The 16,727-nt window shown below is 37.1% G+C and overlaps 1 protein-coding gene across 5 annotated transcripts in view; it reads left to right on the forward strand.

The window, feature by feature from the left end:
- Positions 1–16,727, forward strand: part of ZDHHC14 (zinc finger DHHC-type palmitoyltransferase 14) — a 113,146-nt gene that overhangs the window by 52,636 nt on the left and 43,783 nt on the right. For 3 of the 5 annotated variants that reach the window (XM_056342960.1, XM_056342963.1, XM_056342965.1), the window contains exon 2: positions 7,014–7,186. In XM_056342960.1, the coding sequence (XP_056198935.1) occupies positions 7,014–7,186 (173 nt within the window). The remainder of the gene's footprint in view (positions 1–7,013; positions 7,187–16,727) is intronic. The other 2 variants (XM_056342961.1, XM_056342964.1) reach the window with 1 other exon arrangement.

A 16,727-nucleotide genomic window follows, 5' to 3' on the forward strand; every position in this document is an offset into this window, starting at 1 on the left:
CTCCTACATCCAAATCCATGTAGTGTAAATTTGTTTTCAATGCTAATGCACTACAGTTCAATGGAGTCAGTGCTGCAAGGAGTTCCACTGAACACTTGATGGTTTGTGCAGGGGAGAGAGAAGTCTCTGCGCTCTTTCATTCTTGGTAATGGTTCGCATGTTTTGGTATTGGCTTTAAAGACCAAACTCTGTCAGGTTTTCACATGGAACTCTGAAGACCAGTTGAGCTTTTGCTTTGTATTTTACTTTGTACTAGGTTTGAGAGAACTTCTCAAGTACTTAATTTATTAGGTTTAAGGATCATGCTGTTCTGTAATCTGTGTGGTTTCATTGTATTAATCTTCTTTGTGTTAAGTAATTTCTAAGTGCTGGTAGAGGCTGGGACAGTTAAGTACACAATATAATTACTATTATTCTGTATGTGTTCCCCCTTAAAAATTATTTTTAATTAAAAATAATTTTAAGTGGGGTTACCCCCAAGCAATATAATAAATACAGGAAAAGTAAGATGCATCCAGTACCATAAAATACAGAATAAACTAGCAAAGTATTCAAGCAAGGTTAAATGCTTCTTGTCTGAAACCATTCAATAAATCTGCTTTTATGATTAGGATATAATATTTTAGATTATTAAACTGAGGAGGAGGTGATACTCTGCCTATTTCTTCCCTTCCTACAGTCATTCTGCCTGTTGTTTGTTAGCTGTTGCATTTTGCATAGTCTTAACATGTTTGCAGCATTCCAGATCTCCTGGATTTGAAATGAAGCAAGTATTGGAAGAGTGAATTTTTGTCTTGCATTTTATCAAATATGTTCTTGAAACTGATTGGTTATTCTGAAATGAGGAGCGTGTGATTTTTAGAAGATGTTTCAAAACACAAAAAAGAATAATGAAATCCATTTTTTTAAAAAAGCAAATTTCAGATCCCATTGAAATTAGTTTGTGGTTTCCTTAATACCTCTTGAAATGGCAATTTTAAAGGCTGTGCAAAAGAATCAGATGTAGGAAAGTAATGCAAACTTCCCTAGCTAATCTTGTTAGGCATTTCATGTAACATTACTTGGACTAATCTGTACTGAAATTACACCACATGTTTTGTGTGCCAAAATGCTTGTGAAGAATTAACAATTAGCTGGTTGATGCATTGCAAGTTGTTTCCTGTTGTAACTTTTTTTTCCTGTCAGACCTTTCTTAAGAGTTTCTTCACCTTAAATTTAAAGCAAGGTCCTCTCAAAGAGGTAGTTGTAGGATGTTGGGATGTGAAGGTGGAAAATACTGACTGAAGATCTGATACATTCAAACATTCTTTGATCTTATTTTTCTTCGAGTCTTTAAATTAGCTATGTATTCTTTTCTGTGGCATTGTTTTCTGCTGTAGCTACATTTCTGCTGTAGTTACAGCTATTTTATACCATTCTTACTATTCCGAGTGTATTAAACTATGTTTTAATATAGTAGATGCAGTACCTTTGAATTTATCTGTAGCAGGTTGAAGCCTGCATGATATGTGAAAATCCACGGTGCAGTCTTTAAATGTGATTCTTTTTATACCTCCTTATAATTTGCCCATGCTTTTTTCCTAAAAGCAGTGCAAAATGTAGTGTTCTCTAATTGAGATTCTGCTGGGAAATGCGTAAAAAGAGGCAACCCTCCAAACCCTATAACAGTGGAATCATTTTACTCTAATCATTCTCATTGTCCCATTTACCTTCCTATAGTCTTTGCTAGGCAGCAGTCTCCGAGGTCCTTGCTGTGCCCTCATGTTTTGCCCATCCTGCATCTTCCACTGTCTCTGTTGTGGTCGACGTGCACGTCTTTGGCTGCTTTTAAATTGGTAACTTATTATTAGAAAAGTAAATTATAAGGCATTTTTGTTCTAGCCCAGAGTCTTGATTTGCCTCATCTATTTGTATGGTTATTCTGTTATCATCTCTGGGTTGAAAGAGGTCAAGGTTAGGATGTGGTTGCACAAGAGGCAGTGGTCTGAATGAAAACCTTACTGACAGCTGCTGAAATGAAGGTCTCCTTCCTCTGTCCCAGGTTCCCTCTCCTAGTTTTGTGTGCGCTTCTGTCTCTTTTGCTTTGTGCTAGTATCAGCGTTCCTTTCCAAGAACATAGTTGATTTGTTAAAGAGGCAGAAAGCGAAGTGAACAAAATGGTGGGGTTTTTTTCATATATTTTAGTAAAACTAACTTGGCTCACAAAAGAACCTGATGAATATTTGTGTTGGCATGAGGGCAGAAGTTTGGGACTGAGTGGCTTGGAGCAATGATGCAGTGGAGTTGAAAGGAAGGGGAAGCTGAGAGGAACCGTAAATAAGAGTGGAAGGACAAACAACAAACCCTTTGGGTTAGTTTAAGGAAAGCAGAACAGTCTCATTCAGATCTTAACTGGTAACATGTGGAACCAAACCCAGTGTTCAAGGGCAAGCCTTCTCTCTTAATGTTGGACACTGGTGCACCAACAGCTACAGGTAAACTTAAATAGGCAATACCTGCAGAAACATAAATTAAATTGATGATGTAGGTAAATGAACCGTATTTTTTTGCTTATGTTACTTGATTCAACTATACTTATTACGCTTTTCCTAGAGTATATTGTTTTGTATCTGCTGCAAAGAGATTTATGTTGATGAAAAGCTTGACATATAGTATTCTACTACTGGTCTTGCCAGCCAAGCTTGTAAGGTCCCCCTTTTAAAAAAAAAAAAAAATGTAATTAAGCGTGATGGCTACTACATCTTTGCAGAAAATCTGTACTTTTATTGTTTTCTGTCTGCCAGCTGGGCAAATACTGAGATCTCAAATTTCTCACAGGTATAAAACCCTGTCTTTGTTGTGCTCTTTAAATGGTTTTGTTAGTCACTAATGTGGGGCAGGGGGGTGTTAACTATAGAGTTAGCCTCTCTACAGGTTAGACTCTTTTCAAATCTCCAGTACCCCTACTGCATAGATTTGTCATTTACTGTATTTCCTCATCAGTGAATGACAACTGCCAGTGAGCTGTTCAGGAAAGCCTTCATCTTTCCAGGAAAGACCTTAAGGAGACTTATTTCTCTCCTCCCTTTTTCTAATGAAAGAGCCTGAAAGGTGTAGGACTCAAACTGTGTGTGTCCTTCATTACAGTTACTGTGTGGTTTTCTGCTAATCTCGGTAGCCATGGAGCATGGTTACACAATTAAGAGGCCTGCTGGGTGCTAAGAATTACTTTTGTTGTTCTCCTGCACCCTTCCTTCACAAGAATGATACTCGATAATTATCTCTTAAATGCCAGTGTGTTTTTATTTTTATCTAGCTGTGACAGACTAGTCTTCCAGCAGATTTTATTTCCCTCCTACACTCATGCAAACCTTCACATGATGCTTCAAAAAAGCAGCTGAGAAGCCAAGCAAAAGTAGAGCTGATTTGTATAAACCCCCTCAAGTAATTAAAAACTTCAGTTTGTGTTACTGGTTGCTATGTGCAAATCCAAATATGGTTTCTGAAGAAGATGTTTCCACAATAACAATCTCTAGCGGGATCTGTGGTCAAGTAATACTTCCTAAAAATGTGTTTTCTGGGGTGGACCTAGTCAGTGCATGACCTACCAGTCATTACAGATACTGGTAAAGAACAATTGTTTTACTGTGTCAAAGATGCAAACTGAGGATGTCAGTTCATGTCTAGTGGTGACCAAGTACTGATTTTAAAAGGTTTGTCAACTACTTGTTCTGAGACAGAGATTTGTTCTGGATCTTTATGCTACTTTATCATAAGTGGTGCTGTAGGTGGGTAGTCCTCTGCGCAGGGAGTCCCTCTGTGAGAAATTTCTGAAATTTGCTGTCAGGAAATACCTGCTATTTACTTAAACTCACTGAAAATACCATCCAGAAAAGATAGTTCTTGTAATATCAGAGGAAAGCTGATGCCTAAAGGGGTGCAAACTCAATTGAAGCAAATTAATTAAGGAATGGGAGCAAATACTAGGAGTAGTCTTTCTTTGTGTATAGTATTTGACAATTCTGAAAGTTGTAACACTAAAACAAATTGTTTAAAATAATATTGACTTAATGTAGCAGTACGGATACATTTGTACATAAGCATGCAAATATAAATTATATAAATATGCAAGTGTATTTCTACGATGTATTGAGATGTATTGTACAGATGTATTTTGAGCTAAATTCCACTTTTTAATTTGAAGACACTTTTAGTGGATTGTTTTTAATAACCCAGGTGATATTAAGATTTTTTTCCCCTGTTTTGTTTATATATATATATATATATATATATACACACACACACACAGACATGAAAAGAAATATTATCTACATGGTGTCTGGGTTTTTTAAACTTAATTGACAGGAATTTGGAAGATTGATTGGGCTTTTCTAAAGGACAGATACCATTGAGCTCTCTGCAGACCCACATAATAATATATGCTGTGTTCGTATGTAAGTCAGACCGGATTGATGGTCCTGCCTAGGCCTATTCTCTGAATCTCTGTGAGGAATGGTTTCTCAGCTTGAAATAACTCCTGAATCGGTGGAGCGTTAATTGGTTGTTATTGCCAAAGATGACATCTTCAGTCTTTTCTACATTACTGCTGAAGTAATTCCAAGTCAAAGTTCATAAAATACAGGTTGTTAAACCCCGAAAAACACCTTTAGGTAAAGCAGATTACCTTACACTTGTCTATGGTGAAGAGTGTGCAGGGCTTTGGGAGCAGTGGAGGTTTTTTTCACTGCAGATGGACCTCGTTCAGCAAGGCAGAGATAGACACTTTAATGCTGTTTTTGCTGTAATGTAATCATCACTTTTCAGCAACACAAGGCTTTCTCAGTGTTTCGGGACAGGAATTTGTTCTTTCTGCCAATTCCCTACAAAATTATTGTTAAAACAAAGCAAGTCACTGTCATGGTGGCCCTTCAGTTTCCATTCTCCTGAGTATCACTGAGAATTTGTGTAGGCTAGACACTATTGCTATTTCTGCGTTAGCACCTGTCTAAATTGTACTGTGCCTACTGTGCTGCCCTAGGATTATCTCATGGTACCTTTCACACACATACAGCTCTTGTTTGGTCAACAGACTTCATCACAGTTGCAATTTCTTTGGTATGTGTAATGAATAATGCAATAGAAGAATAATAGCGCTGTGCTATATTTAGTGTTCATTAATGTACATGTGCCCTCTAATCCTTTTAAAAATACGTTCTTGCAGCTATTTGTACTCTTGTCTGAGCATATTACAGACATTTTGATTTCAGTAATCCTTTGCGGCAAGAAATAAATTGAGCAGTAGGACATTTATGTGGTATGAAAGCTTCTCTTTGGTTGTTCATTCTGACTGACTTCTCTGACATGAAGGGAGCAAGGCTATATCTACCAGCTGTCTTGCTGCTGCTTCCTTTAGTTAGCACTGATTTCATAAATCTGGGTCTTTGAAACAGATTTTCTAAAAGCGTGTATTTGAAGTTCTTTTCCTGGTGTTGAAACAGTCTATTCATTATATGAAAACTACAGTAGCTCTTGCCCTTTGCCTTTTTTTATACCTGAAAAGTTGTCTTTGTAATCTTTTGTAACTTGTTACACCTGTAATATTGCAGTCATGAATGCCACTCATAGTGATGGTATGAGGCGCCTTGTAGTGTGTTTGGACTCACTGCATCCTTGAAACCCACAACGTTCAATGAAACAGCCAAGTACCTTTAACAGGATTATGCAGGGAAATAAATGTTTGGTACATGGTAGCTGGTGTGAAAAGTGTTTCCATTCTCCCTCATCCCGTCAGCAGAAATGATGGACAGTGAATCTGACATTGTCATCACTTACTCAGAGTTAACGTTCTAGTGAGGTTAACTGACTTGCATTGCAAAAGCTTGTGTGTCTGAATCATCATTTAAGGCAATCGGCAGAAGAAGGGAAGACAATCTTAATTAAACTTCATTGACATCTGGAAGCCTTAGATGAAGCCCTAAAGCCCAGAACTTGTTGGGGTTGGGCTTATGTTGTTTTTAGGCATATTTTATGACTTCTCATGCAGACTTCAGAAATGCATGATCTACTTAATATAAAATCTATGGAGTCTTCAGCCTGTGTGTTTTCCAAGATGATGTTGTAGTACTTACTGTATGACTCAGACTAACGGGAGTGGTATACTGTGTCTTAAGTGTTCATATCCCTTCCTTTTTGCACAACTGTAAAGAGATACTTAAATTTGTGTGGTGTTTACATTCTGATGCTTCTGTCTGTTTTGATTTTATTACATATGAAGCAGAGAGGAAAATTTGTTAAAACTGTGGTCCAACCTTAAGCCCTGCATGTGTATAGTAAATTTGATAACCGTAGAACCTGGTTTTGTGCTGGTAAAGGGCTGTTGATGTTGCTCTAGACCCTCCCGGGCTTATTTGTTTCCAGGTGTCATTTGCAATAGTCTTACTTTGTAAATGAGTGAAGAAGCTTACCAAGTTACAAGAAACTGATTAAGAAAAAGATAGTGGTTTCGTAATATTGATGTATACCAAGGCTATTAAAAGAATGTGTCACACGTGTAAGTTCTTGAGTACCATCTTTGTGATGGATGATAACTTAGTTTTATAGACTCAACTACATTTTTTTCAGTGTGGTTTTGTAATGTTATGTGCTTTGCCTTTTATTGCTGAAAAGCTTCAGGTTATTTCTCCTTCCTCCCTGCACACACCCCACACACCCACCCCTTTATATAATTGGGCAGTAGATGAACAAATATATGAACTTAAAATATGCTGTAATAAAAATATTTTCTTATGTAAATGAGTATTGTGTATTAGTGAGGTCATTGTTATGCTATTTGGACCTTTATTATATTGAACAAATTATGAGAAATTTCAAGTGTCACAAACACATAAACAGAAATTTCAACTTCAATAAATATTCCAAGCCAAGTAATGTGTCGGTAGAAGAAAGTGAATTCTCCATATGCATTTATAAACAACTTTTGAGAGTAAGTTGCACTATATATTATTGATTATGTTTAATCTTTTTTCTTTTTCCAGTTGTCCATATCTGTCAGAGAAGATTACGCCTGCTATACCTGCAATTGGTGGGATTCTTTTCTTTTTCGTGATGGGGACCCTGCTGCGTACTAGTTTCAGTGATCCTGGTGTCCTTCCACGTGCAACACCAGATGAAGCAGCAGATCTAGAGAGACAAATAGGTAACAGTGAAGGTCTGTTGTCTCTTCGCTTTCCTCCCAAGGGTGCATGTACTGTATGAAGGCAGTGTGCTGCTCTGCTCATGGGAGGAGTTACTCCTATCTTGCCACAGTAATTGTTCTGGCGTTGTAAGGTCTGATAGTAGTGCAGTGATTTCTGTGGAAAGATAGTTGATCAGTTCTTCTCAAGAAAGATAGTAAACAAAATTCTGGCCTTGGAGAGTGATAGGTATTACTGTAGACACATTTCAGCAAGTCTGGTTAGAAGTCTGTCTATGATGCACAAGAGAGTAATTTCTAAAGTGTTTTTGGCAAGAAAGCTGATATTGCAAAGGTTCTACAGTTGTGCATCTGTTACGTTAATGTACCTTCAGAGTTTAACTGAATTTAATTATGTTGTTATTTATATTGTGAAAGAGTCATATAAGTGTTTGTATACATCTGGTAAGTTGATGCAGTCTTGGGAAAATTTTTCTTCAGCAACAGTAATAAAATGTTACTATTTTTATATCTGTGTAAAGCCAGCACAATTAAAGGAGACTGAACTAGATTTTAATCAGCCTTATTTATCAAGAGAATTGTTAACTAAATTCTAATTGTGGAATTTCTACAGCTACAAATAATGCTGAATAGCTAAAATGTGCTACCTGGGTAAGAAAACAGGATGAATTTGCAGAGCTGCTTCATAAACAGTGGCTTTGTTTATTTTTAAGTAAGCTACTAAAGGCTACTATACCTGCTTTGATATGATAGTCAATGGAAATCCCGTTTTCTGAAGCAATTTCAGAGGAACACTCACTCAGATAATTGAAAAGACAGATAACAGGTTTATGCAAGTACAGGAGAAATACCTGTGGGGTCCCTGATGTTTTAATACTATAGTATAGTCTTAGGCTTTGTTTACGGTGACAAATATTTTAATGCACTATAAGCAAATGAGTGCACTAAAGCTGTTGTTGCAGGTGATTCTGCATCTATAGAGTATGAATTTGAGGGGTTTACTTCAGACTAGGTTTTGTCCGGTTCTCTAGACTGCCTTCCACAAGGCACTGGTGAACATGTCTGAGCTAAGTAATTGGTTTAGACTTTTAACACCATGTTACGGGGTAGACTTCATTTGGTGTACACATGGAGCAGAAGTTCTGGTTTGGTTTTCTCAGAAAGCAAATGTGGTTTGCATGCAGCAAAATCACACTGTGAACCGTGCCCATGTAAGTGGGAACAATAGGAGATTTCATGTCAAAACAGCAAAATGTTAGCGACAATATGACATTAGTTTCCTCTTACTGTTTAGCTGCTAAGAGAGTAAGCAGATTTTGCAGCTGTATCTTCCACTTGAGATCTATTGGACAAAGAAATTTTGTTAAGGTAAAACAAAAACAGTAGCTTGTTTTTGTTTTGTGTTTGACTTGCATTCACTATTTTAGGTCTTTTTGAGCCTTTAAGAGAGGAAAGGTAACAAGTTTGTTTTTAAAAACATACATACTTTAGTGGTTGTTTGAGTCTAATGGTTTCATTGTGATTAAAAAAAGAAAAAAAAAAAGTTGTCCGAAGTGCGCAGTTCCAGAAAACTGCTGTTGGGGGAGAAAGAATGGTTTTATTTTCTGGAAACATGCATGTTATCTTTGGTATGGATTATTTTAAGAAGAAGCAGGATTTCAAAATGTAGCGATGAGTTTCACTGATTGTCACTGCAGTGAGATCACTTCCTTTCACCAGATTTGCAGTCCTGTTAAGACAAAAAGGTGTCTGAAATAAACTGCATCTTGTATATTTCAAAGTGTTTGGATTTGAGTTCTGAAGGGGAATCAACACATCTGCAGCACGCGGCATGCAGCAGCAGTACTTAGCTGTATGTTCTTTGTCTAGGCTTGAGACTTTTGGAACTGTATGATCGTGTAGCGAGGTCATTGAATTTTGTGGGAAGGAAGTCTCATTGGTGTGTTAAGTCTGAGATGTGTAGTTCACTACACTTTATAGACCTGGTATAGCTTTTCCAAAACCAGTGTATTCTCCTGGCATTCACACTTCTAGAAGAAAACATACATTGTTTTTATACGTTGTTTGGACTAATTTGTAGAACCAGGAGCCATCTCTCCTTGCTATGACAGGAAGAAGGTTACATTTAGCCAGTCAGGACTTAGCTTTGGACAAGAACCATACTGTACATAATATACAGGGAACAAAACTGTTAGGTCCTAGATAACCCAGGTGGCTCCATCCTAGCTGGATGAATTTAAATGCATATAAATTTCTTCCCTTTGCTTACTTTTGGATGTGGCACTCTGGATTATTTAAAAAGAAAGTCTTCAGTCAGCCTGCCCTTATATGCCATAAAGAAGTTAAATCAGAAATGGAAGAGCATTGTGAAGCTGTGTTCTTACTACGCTGTAAGAAAACATTAAAAATAGACATGGAATATATTTGTGCTGAGGAACTGGAATTGTCTTTAAACACAATAATTTCATTCCTTGTTTGCGTAATAGAAGAATTCCTAATATTCACAGAATCCAGATATGTGGAAAACAGATGCCAAAGTTCAAATTTGTGTTCTTGGGAAAGCCAACACATTTCTTCAGAAGACTGATTTTAGAGCTTAGTTTTTAGCTTTTGCTAGTGCTGTCACCGCAAGCATTTTTCAGAGTGAAATACTCAATGTGTAATGTGCTGCATAGGAGTGTGTAAGTTGCTATAATGGGTAATGGGATTATTTTTATAGCTGGGAAGGAAAGGATGGAGAGTGGGGGGAAAAAGCATCTCAGAACTATTTGGGGTAATGTGGGAAAAGTTATGATTTCCACCTCCTTTCTCTTTTTTGCTGCACCTCTTCTCAGAAAAAGTAGGAATAACATGTGGGAGGAGGGTGGAATTCAGGCAGATATATTCCTTAGTGTTGCCAAAAAGGAATGCCCCTTTATAAGATAAAAATCTAATTTGCAGATAAACGGTTGTATAAACTTTAAAGTTTTTTCAGAAAGAGCCATTTTGAAACAGCTTCACACATAATTCCCATGTAATTATTAGTGCTGTAATTGCTGTGATGGCTCATGAATAGTCTGTGGTTTTTAAGATGGAGTTTTTTTCAATTTCATTAATGCAATATTTGGGGAGCAGTAGACATTCTTTGCCTGCTTCAGTACTGGAGTTCTCAGTAAAATGTCTTATGATTGGAAGGTAAATGCGTTTATTAGATATCTGAAATCATAAGGATATCTCTCTAATTGAATAACCTTCTGTAAGGTTTACTTGAAGAACTTAGATTTCTGTTAAACCTTTACGTTTCCTACATCTTCCACCATGACCTCTCCTAGCTGTTTCACTCCAGCAATCTTTGCACTCCTGTTTTTTTCTCTTCTTGTGGTGAAGCACAAGTAGTCTTAGTTTACCAGTCATCATCCTGGTCTCTGCTGTCCTAATGATAAATAACAGAATCTCAGCCATTTCCAAAGAATAAAAGTAGATGTTTATTATATCTGATAAGAGTTACTTAAGACATTTAATAAAGGAAACAATGGTGCTTTCTAAATAAAATGAAACACGAATGATACTTTTAAATGTCACTAAAATTTACAACTTTTAAAGTATCACCTGTTTCTACTGAACAACATGCATACCATCTTACTTAAACACATACAACCAACACATTTGTGTTAGCTGGCCTTTTACCTTCTCAGAGACGCGACATTGTGTAGGACACTGCTGTACCTAATCAGAAGAGGTTCTCATTAAGAAAAGGCTGGACCACCATAGGAGGGCACTGTATGGCACTCGAAGCATATTTAAACCAGATCTAGGAGAAGGAAAGATGTTTCTGTCCAAGTCTGTTCATCAGCAATGATTTCTTTCAATTATTATATTAACAGATTTCTTTAAACCCATTTTTGGCTAAGGATAGGATTTCAGAGTTGGTTAGAAGCAAGATGTGCAGACAAACCATGGGACTTCTTACTGCTGATGTCTGTTTTGTTTTGTTTCTTTGTAATGAGACAAGCATTGGTGACTGAGGGAGTAATTTTATTCCTACTAGACTGTGAGATCATTGTAAGGAAAAGCTGGAGCATAACTGTATATGAAGAAAAATTTATTTGGGGGAAGTTATCTTTACTCTGGTTAAAGGAAGGATATTACTTGTTGCTTCCCTGACAGAGAACAGTTTGTTGAGTCAAAACAAATGGTTGTCAGTTTAGAAGAGAAAGACAGATGTATGGTGTTTTGAATTGTGCCCCTGGTGGCTGATAGTTCAGCTATAGAAAAAATCATAATCCAAATTCCTTTGAACTGTTTGAAAATTCATTAAATACAATCTTCCTAAACAGTGGGAGGTGTTTGCACCTGCCTTTGAGAAAGGAACAGAGAGGAGGGTAAGATGCAGAAAAGAATAGCAGTATACACCTAGGTAGTACCATGTTTCCTATCATCTCTGTAGGTACTGTTCCATTCTGTGTCTGCTTCTTTTAATTTCTTGAGTTTGGTAGGCAGAAAATGATATTAAAATCCATTAATGAAGCTGCTACTGAAATTTACTTGCTGATTATCTACCAGTAATAATGATGGTGCAGCTGGGGAAAAATATTTCAGAACAAATACTTGTATAACCTATTATTTTTATGTTAAACGGATGGGATTTTTAATGGAATTTACCTTTTCAATAATTATGTATAAAGATTATAATGATGATGGTCTGCTAAATGGGATTGTGAGCAAGTTATTGAAGAGTAGATATTAGGATTTAGTTATCTTGCTGTGACAGACATTTTTCACCACTATATCCATCTGCTTGGTGAAATCTTGAGTGTTCTGTAATTCATATTTTGAATTGGGGAAAATCCTTTATTAAAAAAATGTTGAACCACAGTGAACAAGTTCCTCAGTTTTTAAATCCAGTACCCATATACGTAGTGCTGAATTGTATGATTTTGAGATAGAAGTGTTGTAGTAGTCACTTTAGAGTTTTGTGATGCACAGTTTAATTCTCTATTCTTATAGAATGGCAGATGTATGAACATGCTATAAATGTTAACTGAGTGTGTTCTTGGCTCTATTTGGAGGAGGAGGGTTTTTTTTTAATTCTTTGAATATGCTACTTGGCATAGAAAGTGGCTTAGATACATTATTTTCATAATCCAGTGGTTATAAAGACACACACACACAAAAAAAAAGTATCAAAAGGAGCAGTAAGTTGTTCTTTGAGTAATGAAAACCCAGACAGGTAAGGCAGAAGGCAGCACTGTAACAAGGCACTTCTTGTTATTACAGCCTTGACACAAAAAAGGAATTATTGCGGTTTGTTCCCAAAAGTTCTTTGGGTTTTGTTTCCTGTTTCTGGAGAATCCTGTGCTTTCTGATTTTTAGAGTCCATTCTGGGACTCTTTTCTGCCTCTTAAATGTTCAGTAAATACACCCTGAGTTCTGCCCTGTCTTTTGTGTACTTCTGTTCAACGTGGCTTCTTATCTGGATCCTGTTTGGTTGCATCTTTTGTTGTCTGTCACTCCATCCTCTTTTTCTGATCCTTCCTTCCACTCTGCTTTTTACTCACCTTGTGCTTCTGTAATGGGATTTCCTCAAGCTTTTCCTTTCTCCAGGTTGGGCAGGTGCCTCCACTTTCTCATGAGGGTGGTAGGAGGGAGAGCCAGGTTCCTTGCTCTAAGCTCTTGACTACAGCAGTCTCCAATAAACCCCGTTCTGCTGGAATGAGACATTTTTAGTCTCTCAGCAGTGATGGAGAGTTCATAATTTGTTCATAAAGGGAGTTAACCTGTGCTCTGCAGTAGAGAAATCTGGAAGTTAACTCTATAGCTCTTAACAAGCTCCTGATGAGGATAACTGAACAGTGACCTCTCCCCTCCCCAACCCTGCCCATCTGCCAAAATTTGTGCAGAAAATATTGCAGGCTAAGCTCAATGGCTACAGGATGTGCTAGGTTTCAAATCCTTTCTTCAAATTCTCTAATATGATAGAGGTATTAAAATGTTTGCTTTTCATCTGAGCTTCAGAAGTGGTTGAATCATCTTGCTTAAGCATCTGAAAACCTCAGAAATAAGGTATACAGCTTAGGCTACAAAATCTCACAAGTCGTTTCTTTTAAGCATAAAAATACGGAAAATATTTTTTTCATTTTGTTCGAAGTGTTCATTTAGCATCTTTTCCTAATCAGTGTTACTGTCTAGTTTCATTGATCTCATTCAAGGAATCCTTTACCTACAGTATGGTACCAGCTTTGGTCCAAAATACAGGCACGGTTTCCTGCTCAGGTAATTGCTTATTTTCCCTGTGTTCAAAGAAACATTTATCTAAGTCAGGAAATAAATTATTTCAAATAAGCAGCTGACGATGATAATTTTTCCTTAAAGAAAGAGTCTGTCAGGTAGGGAGTCTTGGCTAAATACAAAATGAAAAAATATAAATTTGATACTGAAAAAAGACAAAGATTATGTTAAAAAGTTGATTAGGTGAGTCAAAATATTTCCATGTGTGACTGTTTCAGAACTTGCATTAACAGGTTTTTTTTTTAAAAATGGTAACACAGGACTTGCCTCAGAGGTTCAGACTGATGAGCTGGTCAAAACCATTGCAGTCTTCAGCGACAGCAAAACAAGTCTTCCAAAAAGAGGCAATGGAGTCTTGAAGTGAGGAACTGTATTGCTAGCAAATGTGGAGTTTGGTGCTCAAGTTCCCAAGCATGAGGGCTTATGGCAAGCCTAATGGAAAGGAGCAGTCTAGGTAGCCCTAACAAATCTTTCTGCCCTAAAATTGTGATTCTGGAATCAACAATGGAAATGGGAAGAAATATCTTTGTACTATTAAAACATGTTTTTTAATGTGCTCTAAAAAAGATGTAACCTAGTAGAGCAGCATCTGTGCAGCAGGAAAAGCTCAAAAGAAAACTTAGACATGCTCCAAAACTAGATTGCATTGGAACTTGCTGTACCTTTGAACTTGAGGTGCCTTCTAAAGATGGGGTGCAAAGTTACCAGTAATATAATCCTAGGCAAGAGATTCTTCAGATAAATCACCTAAAAATAATGTCTTTACAAAAATTATTTTTTAAAATTTACGCATGTGACATGTCCAGTCTGTGGCTTTTACTTTATTCAAGTTGTTCTTATGTACTCGAGTCTTACTGTGCCCTACCTGTCTCTTTGGGAGGCAGCCTCACAGACATTATTACAGATGCAGTGAGAGATGTTGTCCCAAGAGGAGTAATTCTGATTTAAGAACCCTATTTTGAAGTTCTCTTAAAGCTTATTAAACTTTATTTTTGTACATCAGAAAGCATAGAATAGGACAAGCTGCTTAAGGAGAACACTTCTCAAAAGAAGACCTTCTAAAGAAACTGCTGGTACTCCATTCATTCAAGTGACTTTTTGGAAACAGAGTGGTCATGCTGACAGTGTGACATGTTTCCACCTGGGAGATCACCTTTTTCCAGGTGAAGATTGAGGACTAACAGAGCTGTGATGCTGCTGTTTCTACCACCGGGTTACAGAAATGGAAAGTTTCTTGAGGATTTGGTGATGTGGTAGTAGCCCAGCCACTATTTGTGTTCATAGCAAAACAAAAAGTAAAAGCATTTGTCAAAAAAAAAAAATGTCCACAAAGAAAAAGGAATATCTGTTACTGAAAAACACTATGTTAAACGCACATCATCAAGCTATCCTCATACAGAAGGAGGTTGGGAGTCTAGTAATAATTAATTCTGTCTGTAGGTTTATGAAGATTGCAGTCAAGATGCTTGCATCAGAAGTGGAGACAGTTTCTATAGGTGAACATAAAAACACGGCACAAGTATATAGGGAAAGTGTCAGAAAGGCAAAAAGGGGAATAAAGTCAGTTACAACCAGCAAGGAACAGTAGAAGACACAGGATGGGTTCTGTTGGAGGTCAGAGGAAGAAAGAGAAGCTGAAGGCTTCAGATCTCAGAAGAGAACTTGCACAGTTCTTGCCAGCTGATGGGAAGCACAGGTTAGAAGAGGGAAAGTAGTAGTAGTAGTTAAAGCAGAAATAAAAATCTGCTAATCCACTATACTGTATCTCTATCAGTGTATCTAATATTCTAGTCTAATAGAAATCTCTCTGTTGTGTCACTAGAAACTGTTCTCTGTCTGGAAAGACATGGAGCAATGCTAAATGATCAGATTGTAAGAATTGAAGCTAGGAGGGGCTGGGGTTTATGGCCTTTTAAGACTCAAAACAAGCATTTCAAGAGCAAATCAAGTGTAACCACTGATGTCCTTCAAAGAGCAACTGTCTTGGCCACCGGGGGTGGGGGGTGGGGGAAGAAGATGATGTGCTAAATTCTTACTGTAATGGAGCTCTTGATACTGTTCTGCATAGGTTTCATTCTATATAGATTTTGGAAATAAGGTCTAGATGAAATTATGACGAAGTCAATGAGCAACTTTCTGGAAGTAAGTGGCAAATGGTAAGTGATCAAGTAGGATCTTGCAGAGACTGATTGTGTACTCAAGGAAAGAAAGAATATGCTTAACTGATGCTGAGTCAGGGAAATTTGCAAGCACTTGGGTTAGCATATATGTATTTTTTTAATATACTCTAAATAATTTAGTCTTAGCAAAATTTGGGAACAAATACAGAATCATAGAATGGTTTGGGCTGGAACGAAAAGGGGGCTAAGTGGTGAGTGGTATGTAAAAGGGCACTTGAGTATTATCCACAAACAGATTGAGTCAGTATCATGATATCGTGACAAAAAGGAGAAATTATTTTTGGGATGCATTAAGAGTCATTACATAAACCAGGAGGAGTGACATTCTGCAATACCTAGTGATGGTGAGGGCTCAGTTCACTGTCTAGTTTTTTGATACCATGTGTGGAAGCCTAAGAGGAAATCAGCAAAACAGAGAAGTCTGAAAACATGACCCATAAGAAAATATTTAAGAAATATATGTTTGGCCTAAGAGAGGGGAGGAGCATAAATCTTAAAATACTTTAGTATTTTTTCGTATAACATAATAGAATAAAAGCAACTAGATGTATAAGGCTTGTATAATGCTTAATCACTGAAGATAATGTAGGGTTATTTGCTATAAAAGCGTTATAATCTCAGGTAAATGCAGCAGGAACTTTTTTTGTTCCCTAAATGGAAATCAAACCATGTTGATGTAATACTTTTATTCTATTACATCTTTCATGAAAATCGAAAAGTCATTTTTTCCAGGGCAACCCCAGTGGTAGTTGCATCCCTTTCATGGTGCATGTAAGCATGAGTTCTGCAATCATGCAAAACACTGTACTGAGAGGGGCTGTTGTTTCTACGGGAACATGTAAACTAGGAGCAGCCTTATTTTGTAACCTCTTTGCAGTTATGGTGTGTGTTTCTTGTAGTTAGTTTAATGTGAAGTCCCCTCAAATGGAAAAATGTTCGTAGGTTAATAAACTTCTAAATATGAAGGCTTAAAGGATAACCAAACGCAGCACCATGGCTTCCACAGGTGGGAAAGTGTTTGCCCATTTGATGTGTACAAGATAAGAATTATTCCACAATATCAGGCTTTTTGGTATTGGTTAGTTGATGCAGATAAATAAAAAAGTTAT

Source organism: Falco biarmicus, chromosome 6 (assembly GCF_023638135.1).
Source record: "Falco biarmicus isolate bFalBia1 chromosome 6, bFalBia1.pri, whole genome shotgun sequence".
Lineage (NCBI taxonomy): Eukaryota > Metazoa > Chordata > Aves > Falconiformes > Falconidae > Falco > Falco biarmicus.